Source organism: Dermacentor andersoni, chromosome 7 (assembly GCF_023375885.2).
Source record: "Dermacentor andersoni chromosome 7, qqDerAnde1_hic_scaffold, whole genome shotgun sequence".
Lineage (NCBI taxonomy): Eukaryota > Metazoa > Arthropoda > Arachnida > Ixodida > Ixodidae > Dermacentor > Dermacentor andersoni.
The window spans coordinates 15,162,501-15,176,081 of record NC_092820.1 but is presented as its reverse complement, the minus strand read 5'-3'; the positions used below and the strand labels follow the sequence as shown (position 1 = coordinate 15,176,081).

At 44.0% G+C, this 13,581-nt stretch overlaps 1 protein-coding gene across 2 annotated transcripts in view; it reads left to right on the top strand.

Annotated features, from left to right (window-relative positions):
- Nucleotides 1–13,581, top strand: part of mtTFB2 (mitochondrial transcription factor B2) — a 190,736-nt gene that overhangs the window by 85,162 nt on the left and 91,993 nt on the right. For both annotated transcript variants that reach the window (XM_050182377.3, XM_050182376.3), the window contains exon 5: nucleotides 8,134–8,282. In XM_050182377.3, the coding sequence (XP_050038334.1) occupies nucleotides 8,134–8,282 (149 nt within the window). The remainder of the gene's footprint in view (nucleotides 1–8,133; nucleotides 8,283–13,581) is intronic.

The following is a 13,581-nucleotide window of genomic DNA, read 5'->3' as shown; positions in this document are numbered from 1 at the left end:
TACTAATTACCATCAAGCCATGGCTGAATTACAAACTGACACTACAAATGTTATCAGTTGGTACCGTAAAAACTTAATTTCTATTAACCAGAATAAAACTAAATTAGTATGTTTTCACGATCCGCTGAAATCTATTCCTGTCATCACTCCACTGTTTCTTCATTCTCCTCTGTGCAACAATTGCTCTTGCTCTCCTATTCCATACCTCTCAAGTGTCAATTATCTCAGTGTTCATTTAGATTCTAACATGTCCTGGAACACTCACTTGGCTAACGTTTGTGAAAGGCTGCGCAAAATAGCCTGCCTACTGCATTCTATTAAAGCACTATGCCCAATTTACGTAAGGAAAACAATAGCACATGCATTAGCGTGCAGTGTGCTGAGATATGGAATCTGTTCTTTTTATTTCTGTTCAGTGTTTTGGCGCAATAAAGTTGATTCTTTACTAAAATCCATAATTCGGGCGGTGATGTATGGTGTGCACATTACTAACAATTCCAGTCTATTTTTATGCTCGCACATGCCCTCGTTCAGGCTCTTATTCAAAGAAACGGTAATCCTTTGCATATATGGAACAATGAGTTCTGCCTCCCGTATGTCCCCGCCAGAGCATTACGTACACGCGACCGCTTTAGCTTACCAAGAGTACAGACAAGATATGGCAAACGTGTCCGTGCCTTCTATGTACCTGATGTGTTAAATGACCTGCCAGATAAAGTTTTATCTTCCAGCACACGGAAAGAAGTTAAATCTTATATTTTTGATTTGTATGTGTGATTTCGTTTCTTTCCTTTCTTTCTTTCTTTCTTTAGTTTTATTTTGAGTCTTGTACATAATTGATTTACTGTGCCGCTCGCTCCCTGGCTTGCTCCATTCTGCCGAGCGCTGCCCCACAAGCCCATTGTTGGCTTGGGCAGGCTCGTATTTGTATGTCATTTTCAAAATAAATAAATAATTTATATATATATATATATAATTACACATTCGCATACCAAGTGGACCAGCTGAAAATGATTAGAACTGGTGCTCTTTCTATGAGGTGGTCAGGAAGAAACAGAAAGAAAAGCTATGCCGTTATCTGAGTGAATAAGTTGTATGGTCTGTTTAACATGTAGCTCGTGAGTTTAGTTTTACTGATGCATTTTATTGCTTCCTTGTGCTCACATTGCAAATTTATTTCTCACATGAACCACATCTCATTGCTGATTTGACTGTGTGGCACAGTGACGAATGACTTATTCGCTCTCATGAAACTTGTTGACTACGAATTTCCAGTGACAAATGTGATCGTCACTCAAATTTGGATTCCGCCTACAGTCTATTTTCTACATGCTTTTTTATTTTCGGCATGCTGCATGAGACTGCTGTGACCACAGATCTAGAGTACACTCTATCAAAATGCAAGCCAAAGTTCTAAAGTATCACATTTAGAGCTCATTCACATTGGCAACTCACAGAGGTCGTGCAATCAGGTTGGTCGCAAAGCAACTGGTTGTATATATGGCTGAAGTTGGTTGCATTGGTCAGAAAGCAGCTGTTTTGGGTCAGGTGCTCGTTCCTCGATCACCGGTGTGAATGAGCCCTCAGTCATGGTTGTAGTCAACTTTAGCAGCCAAATGGCAGTTGTAAAAAGCCTGAAAAAATGCTAATAACGGAAACCGCGTTTATGGTAACAATGTACGGAACACAGTAGCCTTCTCAGTCCCCGTACACTTGCTCAAGGCTGTCCCATTGCTGGCTCATTATGATCTTTCTGCTGCCACTGAACTTCACAAGAATGCCAGTGACCATGGAATTGGGGCTCTATTTGTTCAGTGGCAGCGTAACACAGAGCTCGTGTTTGCATACGTCAGCCGCCTCCTGTCACCCGCCGAGAGGAAGTTTTCAATTACCGAACAGGAGTGCCTGGCGTTAGATTGGGCAGTTGCCAAATACCGCCCCTACTTGTGCGGCCGCACATTTTCTGTGGTTGCCAATCACCACCCTTTGTGCTGGCTCTCCTCACTTAAAGACCCCACTGGACAATTGGGCAGATGGGTGCTACGGCTCCAAGAATATTCACCTCTGGTTTTATACAAGTCAGGCCGTTTGCACAAGGATGCCGACTGCCTCTCCCGTCATACTATCAACTGCCCTGAATATGATGTGTATGACACAGTATGAAAGCCTCTAACCATACAACTAGAATAGAACTGGCAGAACTTTCGAAGTTAATCAACAAGCGTAAGACAGCTGACATAAGGAAGTATAATATGGATAGAATTGAACATGCTCTCAGGAACGGAGGAAGCCTAAGAGCAGTGAAGAAGAAACTAGGAATAGGCAAGAATTAGATGTATGCGTTAAGAGACAAAGCCGCAATATTATTACTAATATGGATGAGATCGTTCAAGTGGCTGAGGAGTTCTATAGAGATTTGTACAGCACCAGTGACACCCACGACGATAATGGAAGAGAGAATAGTCTAGAGGAATGTGAAATCCCACAAGTAACGCCGGAAGAAGTAAAGAAAGCCTTGGGAGCTATGCAAAGGGGGAAGGCAGCTGGGGAGGATCAGGTAACAGCAGATTTGTTGAAGGATGGTGGGCAGATTGGTCTAGAGAAGCTGGCCACCCTGTATACGCAATGCCTCATGACTTCGAGCGTACCAGAATCTTGGAGAAATGCTAACATAATCCTAATCCATAAGAAAGGGGACGCCAAAGACATGAAAAATTATAGACCGATCAGCTTACTGTCCGTTGCCTACAAAGTATTTACTAATGTAATTGCGAATAGAATCAGGAACACCTTAGACTTCCGTCAACCAAAGGACCAGGCAGGATTCCGTAAAGGCTACTCAACAATAGACCATGTTCACACTATCAATCAGGTAATATAGAAATGTGCAGAATATAACCAACCCTTATGTATAACTTTCATTGATTGCGAGAAAGCGTTTGATTCAGTCGAAAACTCAGCAGCCATGGAGGCATTGCGGAATCAGGGTATAGACGAGCCGTATGTAAAAATACTGAACGATATCTATAGCGGCTCCACAGCCACCGTAGTCCTCCACAAAGAAAGCAACAAAATCCCAATAAAGAAAGGCGTCAGGCAGGGAGATACGATCTCTCCAATGCTATTCACAGCGTGTTTACACGAGGTATTCAGAGACCTGGATTGGGAAGAATTGGGGATAACAGTTAATGGCGAATACATTAGTAACTTGCGATTCGCTGATGATATTGCCTTGCTTAGTAACTCAGGGGACCAACTGCAATGCATGCTCACTGACCTGGAGAGGCAAAGCCGAAGGGTGGGTCTAAAAATTAATCTGCAGAAAACTAAAGTAATGTTTAACAGTCTCGGAAGAGAACAGCAGTTTACGATAGGTAGTGAGGCACTGGAGGTGGTAAGGGAATACATCTACTTAGGACAGGTGGTGACTGCGGATCCGGATCATGAGACTGAAATAATCAGAAGAATAAGAATGGGCTAGGGTGCGTTTGGCAGGCATTCTCAGATCATGAACAGCAGGTTGCCATTATCGCTCAAGAGAAAAGTATATAACAGCTGTGTCTTACCAGTACTCATGTATGGGGCAGAAACCTGGAGGCTTACGAAAAGGGTTCTACTTAAACTGAGGACGACGCAACGAGCTATCGAAAGAAGAATGATAGGTATAATGTTAAGGGATAAGAAAAGAGCAGATTGGGTTAAGGAACAAACGCGAGAAAAATCAAGAAAAAGAAATGGGCATGGGCTGGACATGTAATGAGGAGGGAAGATAACCGATGGTCATTAAGGGTTATGGACTGGATTCCAAGGGAAGGGAAGCGTAGCAGAGGGCGGCAGAAAGTTAGGTGGGCGGATGAGATTAAGAAGTTTGCAGGGACAACATGGCCACAATTAGTACATGACCGGGGTAGTTGGAGAAGTATGGGAGCGGCCTTTGGCCTGCGGTGGGCGTAATCAGGCTGATGATGATGATGATGACACAGACTCTTGCATCCTGGCCATGTCTGGTCTGCACGACATCTACACTGAACAACAGCATGGTGATTCTTTATGTGTTCTCATCAATCATCTCAATTCTGGACATTCAGAGCCCACGCTGTGCATGTTCGTGGTTTGCGACTACATTCTCTACCGTCGCAGCTTATGCCCTGAAGGACTAGAATGTTTACTAGTACCAAGCCATCTCTGGACGACAGTTCTTGAGCAGTTCTATGACGCCCCTACTGCAGGCCATCTCGGCGTTTTGCGTACTTACGGATGCATACACTGCCGCTTCTACTGACAAGACCTGTACCACTCTGTGCAGCGCTATGTTGCAGCCTGTGCACTCTGTCAGCGCTGCAAAAAACTTGCTGTGTTGCCCGCTGGATGCCTTCACCCCGTCAATGTGCCCTCAGAACCATTCTTTCTCATTGGTCTCAATCATCGTGGCCCTTTTCCGACGTCGAAATGTGGCAGTAAATTATGCGACCCGGTACGCGATCATGCGAGCTTTGTGCACAAGCTGTGTTACTGAGGTGGCAGATTTCCTTTTACATGACATCGCCCTCCATCGTGGCGCACCCAGGCAGCTCCTCACTGATTGCGGCTGCATCTTGTTGTCCTCAGTAGTAGAAGGCCTACTTCGCTCCTGTTCTGCCGGGCACAAGCTTTCCACTGCGTACCACCCTCAGACAAATGGACTGAGGAAGTGGCTTAATCGCACGTTGACAGAAATGCTATCTATGTATGTTTCCTACGACCACAGTGATTGGGAGAGCATGTTACCCTTCGTGACCTTCATCTATAATTTGTGCCATCATGATACTGCTGGCTTTTCACCCTTTGTGATAATTGTCATTATGGTTGAATATAAATAAACTCGAATTAAATGTCAATAAAACAAAGGTTATTGTATTTAAAGCACGCAACAAACCTGATCATTCTGAACTTCAACTTACATTTGAAAACAATGTAATTGAACGTGTTTCATTCTACAAGTTTTTAGGTGTCCTTTTTGAAGAACACTTGAGCTGCTCCCAGCATATTAATAAAATTCATGCCTAAGTATCAAGGTCACTCTACGTGCTCTACAATATCAGAAACCTTGTTCCCCAAATGGCTGAAATGGCAGTTATATTACACTAATACATTCACATCTTCACTATTGTATACTGATATGGGGATCTACAACCAAAACTAATCATATGAGATTGATAACATTACAGAAAAAAGCGATATGATATGTCGAAAATCTCTCGCATAACGACCATACAGGTTTAACACGGGGAATGCAGGAGATGGAAATTCAAGATGATGAGCTAAACAAGAACAAGGTGAAAGCAGGAGCCAACGTTTCGACAAGTGGACTTGTCTTTTTCAAGTCCACTTGTCGAAACGTTGGCTCCTGCTTTCACCTTGTTCTCGTTTTGCTCATCGACCATACAGGTTTGTACTTTTTCGAACACTCTCTTCTAAAAGTGAATCAAATATATGAGTTGAAATTGCTTTCTTATGTCTATAACGAAATCAAGATCGATCCTTCTAAATATCTTGAATTGCACTCTAGTAGTAATTTGCCTTACGAATTAAGGCACGACCATTACAGAACTCCACTTGTGAGGACCAACTATGGAACCCAAATGCTTTCATACTTAATTCCCAGTATTCTGAACAGACATACACAGGCCAGAGAAATTATTCAGAAAAGCATGTCCCTGAACTCTTTAAAAAAGAATGTTAAAGCTTCCCTTCTTTCCTGTCCTAATAATATATAAGTTGTGTATACAGAATTTTTTATGATCCTAGGGTTCCTTATTTGTAGGAATTTTCCTTTATGATTGTAAAAGCTTGTACCTTGTTCGGTTGTTTACTTTGCACAAAACTGTGTTGCGTATGTAATGGTAGTGTATTATGTTCTTTCTGTTGCTACGTGCTCTGAGTGTGTATTCGGGTGCTTGGGTGCCGTTAGGCAGAGCACATCTGCCTTTTGCCCTTGTATCCGAGACCTTGTTGTCTGAAATAAAGATTATTATTTTACCTTCTGTTCGACTGCCACCCTTTCTTGCCCTTTGACACATTGCTTCCTTCCTCGGCGAACACTCCCACTGAATACGCTCAAGACGTCTTCGCCCGGGCTCGCACGGCACGCTAGATTGCCAGATCGCGGCTCACTGAGTCTTGGGTCACGCAGAAGACCCGGTATGACAACCGACATCGGGACGTTTGATTTTCTCCCAGCTCCGTTGTCCTCCTATGGACATCATGTCACCGCGTCGTCTTGTCTGAAAAGCTACTGCCACGCTACACAGGGCCCTATGCGATATTGTCCCGTGGTGGTGACGTTGAAGAACACAGTAGCAATACTGTGAACGACAAAACTTACTTTTATTGGGCGAACCTGTGCCCACAAAACAGGCTACACTTATAGCACAACGATAGCGGCGAACACGGTCGGCGATCGGCGAAAATCTGATCAACGGGTCAAGCGCGTCGGCTTTTATACATCAATCGTCGAACGTTCCAGACTAATCGTTGAGACCCGCATGCCTTCCACAAAGTTCTACACCATTCGCGTCAGGCGATGAAATCAGATAACATAAGGTTCGGCGACAACAGACAGCGGATAGAAGCATCGATAACTTTCCAGAAACCTCGGATACATGCAGGTGCGTCTCGCGCTGTGCGATAACATTTGTTAGGCGGCGAAATGTGGTCGCCCGATAAAGATAAGTACACGTGTCAATATTGCGTCAGCCTGGCGATGCCAACTACGAGATCACTCCGCTAGACTTGCGTGTCCTCACAGACGTTGTGCATGTGTCCTGGCTGAAGCCTTACTTTGCTGCGAGTTCACCTCCCTTATAGTTAGCGTCGAGACGGCCCCCTTTACATGCGAGGGTTAGGTTGAGGTGCAAAAAAAAGTGGCACCAGTCAGAAGACGATGATTTGATGTGTAGAGATGGAATTGATCTCGACAGCCATCTTATTTATGCATTGTTGTCCCGCTCTTGTAAATATCGTAAATACATCTTCATATGTGACTTCTACAATGTAATAGTGTCGACAAAATACCTTAGATGACCACACATAAAAAGGTCCAGTGTACTGGAAATGAAATCTAGGATTACAGACTTTTGGGTTATTTGGTGTGATACAGTTATTGGGAACATATTGCATAGGTGACAACACGGACAAGGAAGGATGGCAAGGAGGGGCACTAAATTTCAACCGATTTTTATTTCCGTAAGTGGTTTACTTATATTGACAAAATACCTTAGATGACCACACATAAAAGGACGTGATGTACTAGTAATCAAACATAGGATTGCACACTTTTGGGCTAGTTGGCTGGATATAGTTGTTGAAGAGCGGCACACACCTACTGGCCCTCACCCAGCAAGTCGGCATCAAAGAGTTCGGATGAACACTGATACCTACCCCGTCCCACATTTACAGTGACCCATGTCAGTGTGAAAGAGGCTCATTGAAGAGTGGCAGATACATACACATTGGTACATACCCAGGGACCCTGGTTGGTCCGACGGTTTGTTTTGAAACCTGTTGTCAGCACAGCAGCCTGATATGCTATGTGACCATGGACTAACCAGTGACATACTAAGTAGGTGGAAAACCGGTTAGATACAAGCATACATAAAACATACGAAGCCCCCGGAAAGTGTGCCAAGTACCCTAAGAATATAACATGTTAAAAAACATCACCTAGTTACACATTCTTTGTAAGATTTCTTATCGCACTAATGTCGCCAACCATCTCCTAGAGATAGATGTACCACAATTTTTTTTCCTTAACTGATACAGCAAGTTAGAACCGTGACATTATTAATAAACGTCCAGCATTTACTAGAAAATAGGAAAGGACAGAAAGCGATTGGGCAGAAGAAATGCTGGCTGTTACAGTTCGACCTGTTGGTTGATTCAGTCAATCTCGTTTGTACCATCATGGTTAGATAATGGAACTTGACTGAACAAACACTTTGCACTCTAGTTCACTTCAGTACTTATGCTGTTGTCCTGCTGTCTCATTGCAACAATTTCATTTACTAGCACCTATATTTATGTCATGTTTTCTTTTGCCAAACATTTCATCATAAGGATGGCCACCATGAGTAAGCACCCTCGCCCCACTTTCAGCACCAGAAGCGGTGCTGGTGGCAAGCTTGTCCCGTGTGCGTGAGGTGGGCTTCCTGCGCTATGTGCTGCACCAGCTGCCCATGGGTACCTCCCTGTTTGCCCTGGGACGCCTCGCCTTCCTACTGTTCCTCAGCCACACCGAGGCAGCTGTGAGTACAGCTCAGTTCTGTCGGAAAGAAGCAGCACTTTGAAATATTGACACGCATACTTATTCATCTTGTTCCAGTGACCGTTTTTCACAGGTTATCACTGTTGTAACCTTGTCGCTCAGCGTAGAACATGCCTTCGTGTATTAAAACCCTCTCAAATGTCACTGATACTGTAGCAAAAGGACCTTGCCTAAGCAGATTGCATGTGTGTTGCGAAAAGTGGTGTGCATTCTAGCATGTGCGCAAGCGCCAGCGATTGCACTGAAATGTACAATGAGTCATGTATAAATAGTCAACGTGATAGACTAGTAGTTGAGATTTCAACGACTGGGCTTATCACTATTGCTGTGCTTTGAGTTTCTGGCCTCATATTTGCCCAATAAAGCAATAGTTTTCATTATTACAGTTTTTCTACTGTCTGGTTCTTCTCTGTCACTATGTGACAATATTTTATGATAAGTGCTGTTGCAAGTTCATGTTCTGTTTTGTTTAATCACTGTCATACTTCTTTCAAAAAACTGAAATCCTCCATGATAATTTGCTTATTTAATCTTATCGTGTTTTTTTATACTTCAGTAAAGCTTTCTTTCAACAGGATGGATAGGTGGTATTAGATTACTGTATCGAAACTTAGTGTGCAGCAGAAGACGAGGTAGGGCGACACAGCACAAGCGCTCACTCACCATTTATTTTTACAGTACGCCGGAAAAGTATATGCGCACATACATTGTGCATGCCTAGAAAAGATTCATCATCATCATCGTCAGCCTGGTTACGGCCACTGCAAGGCAAAGACCTCTCCCATACTTCTCCAACTACCCCGGTCATGCGCTAATTGTGGCTATGTTGTCCCTGCAAACTTCTTAATCTTATCCACCTATCTAACTTTCTGCCGCCCCCTGCTACGCTTCCCTTCCCTTGGAATCTAGTCTGTAACCCTTAATGACCATCGGTTATCTTCCCTCCTCATTACATGTCCTGCCCATGCCCGTTTATTTTTCTTAATTTTAACTAAGGCCAGAAATAGTTCTTCTTTTTCCAGAACAACAAGGTTATTTTTATTGGCAAAAAATGTTGCTGATTTATATTGCAAGCTTGTACAGCTCAACACAAATTACCATACTTCTCATTTACATAATAGCACCCATATGGGCAAAGAAATAAAATCAGGAAGTTTAGTTATGTGAATGTCAATGTTTATTTGATTGCATTTTTACATTCCTTCAGACCAAGTCATTTTCATTACGCATTTCGTGCTATAAGAATACTCCCTGTGCCAATTACATTCGCATACAGCACCCAGTAACACAAATTTCGATTCTAGTTATCGCTTAAGAAGAACTGATGAAGGGCTATTTCATCCGCCCAGAATTACTGCTCCTCTTCGTAGACTCAATTTTAATGTGGTTACCGTAAAAGACAGTGTTAACGCTCTTTTTACCTTTCAAACCGGGAAGCAAACAGCTGATGGACAAGGCAAGTAAGTTACATTTGCAAGCGACAGAGTTCCACTGCATTCAGAAATCTGGCTATGGTGTCACTGTGAAGACGGTTTCCAGTTTAAATGCAGTAATAAAGGCGCCGCATTTCCGTGCGCCACTTATGGAAGGCCTCTGGCCAATGATGATTTATTAGCATCCCCTCTGATACAGAACAGGGACAAATCTTCACCTAGCATGCTTGAGTTACTCAGTATGCTATCTGTGCTTTTCCGCTACCATTCTTGTATACATGTTTTAATCTTCTCAATATACCTTGTACTGCTGCCTATGCCTGTAATGGATCCGGTCGTATCAGTCTCTTCCCTGCTTCTCTTCTAGGAATACTCTAAATGTCTCTTGCTTATGTCGACTGCTGACCGGTTGATGCTTCCATGCAGTTTAAATCCAAGCGCTTCTGGAATGGTCTCGCTGGGTGAATCCCTTCGCATTCCTTTAGGATGTGCTTAGTGGCCTACGGATTTTTGCTGCAGCATACACATACCTCATCTAATTGCAAATGTTTGCTCTGGTATTTTGTCCTTAGGCAACCAACTCAGATCTGAAATAGCAAGGCACTTTCCTTCGTGCTACCATAGATTTTCCCTTTTAATTTCCTTTTTCTCATTCATGTAAATCTCCGTGGTCTTTTTCATTTCTATTTTTTGCGTCCAATTCACTCTCTGTTTTTCTCACTTTCTTTCTGATTACGCTTTCTGATTGAGGACGACGCAACGAGCTATGGAAAGAAGAATGATAGGTGTAACGTTAAGGGATAAGAAAAGAGCAGATTGGGTGAGGGAACAAGCGCGAGTTAATGATATCTTAGTTGAAATCAAGAAAAAGAAATGGGCATGGGCAGGACACGTAATGAGGAGGGAAGATAACCGATGGTCATTAAGAGTTGCGGAATGGATTCCAAGGGAAGGAAAGCGTAGCAGAGGGCGGCAGAAAGTTAGGTGGGCGGATGAGATTAAGAACTTTGCAGGGACAACATGGCCACAATTAGTACATGACCGGGGTAGTTGGAGAAGTATGGGAGAGGCCTTTGCCCTGCAGTGGGCATAACCAGGCTGATGATGATGATGTCTATTTACACTTTCAATTATTCCGTCCTTGGTTGCCAACTTTCTTGACCTCTTCCTACATACTGTGTCCACGCTATTAGGTACAGATACTTGTGCACTTTAGCCACCCATTTATTTTGATCCATGTTCCGGAGTCTTTCTTCAAAACTAATTTGCTCTGCGCTTCTCTGACTTCAAACAAGGCCGAACCCATGTCCCCTTGCACTGCCTCATTTGTGTTTTTGCCGTGGGCTCCCAAAGCCAACCAGCCCACTGATCTTTGGCAAAGTCCCAACCCCTACAATATATTAGACTTTTGGCACAAAATAGCATTTGCAAGTGTGAGCGCTGCAACCATGACTCCTTTCGATGCCACGCACCACCTCATATTTATTGTTGCCCCAAACTGTCCTATGTTTCATTATTACTACTTTCAGCTTCCCTTTTATTTTCAGATTGTCTTGGTTGGTGGTGCTTGAATAACTATTTCCTTCGTTTATGTTTACGCCACGGTATTTATATTGCTTGACTATGGGTAGGACTTGTTGAATCGTCCTCACATATTTACTCCTCTCTTCATTAAGAACATAATTCCCTATTTTTCTGTGCTAAATTTAAGGCTCAGATTTGTAGTTCTGTTGCCATGCCTGTTGGCCAGCGCCTGTAAATCTTGCAGGTTCCGCTAGTAGCACTATGTCGCCCACATACATCAGTGCGGGGACCTTCTGCTGCACCATCTGTTACGTGTGTATGATATATGAAATCCTAATTGACTGTTTTCCAGTTGTTGTTTTATGGCCTTAACATAAAGCGTAAACAATGATGGAGGTAGAGGGAATCCTTGCTTCAGTCCTTGGTGAAATTGCACTACTTCATTGCATTTTCGGCCTTCCGATACAACTTGAACTCGATTGTCTCTATATATCTCCCTGAGCACCGCCATGAAATCGTCATCTATGCCTTCGTGCTTCAGAATATCCCATAACAATTCCCTGTGTATGTTGTCATAGGCTGCTTTCATATACAGAAATGCTATCTATAATGGTCTATTCTGGGCTACTGAAATCTCTCTGCACTGAGTTAGTAAAAACCTATTATCCTCTAACCGTCTGCCTGGTCTGAACCCATTATGTTGTTCCCCTAGTAAACCATTTTTCTCTACCCACTCGTACAGTTATGATTTTATGGCTTGCATTGCCATTCCGTACAGGGTGTCCCAACTATCATGTACCAAGATTTAAAAATATGCAAATGCCACGTAGCTGGCCAGTTGCAAAATTGCCGTGCAACTGGCCGCTGGAGGCACTTTGCGTGTATTTGGGGGCTTTTTTCACACTCGGAAAAGCACTTTTGTGTAGCATTTATTGAGCAACAGAAAGCTGTATCAAGAGTTTTTCATAACACTATACAATTTTCTCATTGACACTTTTCATCTACTTATAATATTTGAAGAGTTGATTAATTAATCAAGGCTAATGATGTGATTAGGCAGAATGCAAAAAATAATCTGAGTATCTCCAAGCGACAGCAAACAACATTACCTTGGTTCTGTCCAGCTATGTGGCATCATCATCAGCATCATCATCATCAGCAGCAGCAGCCTGTTTTATGTCCACTGCAGGACGAAGGCCTCTCGCTGTGATCTCCAATTACCCCTGTCCTGCGCCAACCGATTCCAACTAGTGCCCGTGAATTTCCTGATTTCATTGCTCCACCTTGTCTTCTGCCGTCCTCCACTGCGTTTCCCTTCTCTTGGAACCCATTCTGTAACCATAATGGTCCCACGGTTATCTAACCGGTGCAACATGACCTGCCCAACTCCATTTTTTTCTCTTGATGTTCTGATGTGCGTAGTGCGCGACATGGTGTGGTGGTTGGAGAGGACAAGAAGCAGACGACAAGTAGTGTGCACGCCGAGGCGAATTTTGTGCTGGATGGAAAACGACAACGTCGAAGAGCGTCCGGCATGTGAACATGTGGCGCGAGAAAATAAACTAAAAGAAAAAAAATGCCAATCCATTTAGAAAAATCCACAGAGCTTCAAGCAACCAATGAGCAAACGACGAATTGGCCAGAGCGGCAGAAAAGCGAGGCCCGCTGGCAGAAGGGGGGGGGAGAGTTCCAGGAAGCGATGCCAGGGGAAGGTCAGCCACCAGACTGGGAGTTGAAGACAGGCCGTCGGGTTCCAGACCCGAGCCACCAGGACTTCACCAGACCGGGGCCACCTGCCAACCCGTTGCTGTGCGTTGCCACTCTACCCGATCGTGAACTGCTGCGCGAGGCTGGCAAGCTTCTGCGCCCGTGTGCCGAACGAGAGCACGCAGGCTACGGGCCCGAGTTCTACGCCCAGCTGCCTGGCCAGAGCGCCGCCGACATCTCCTCATGCCGCCAAGCCACATGCCTTCCCTCTCCAAGCCAGAGCCAGCGTGCTCTGGTCGCCCGGTCAACGGTTCAACACCCCGACCTTTGGCGAGACCGGCACCACTTCTGTCGTCATCTTGTCTCCGCTTCTCCACGTCAGGACTACTATGCGCCCTCACAGTTGTGGTCAGCCCGGACTCGCGTACTGTTAATACCTTCCTAGCCCTAAGCACGTTTCTTGCCGTGATGTCTCTTTGAGTGTTTGTTTTATGGTTTTTTATCCTTGTTCTAGTTTTATTAAAAGATTGTGTGTGTGTTTCTTGAAACAAACGGCTTTTTCCTCAATTGGTTTCTCGGAGGCTCTGCCTCAGAGAATCGTCTGAACTTTTAAAC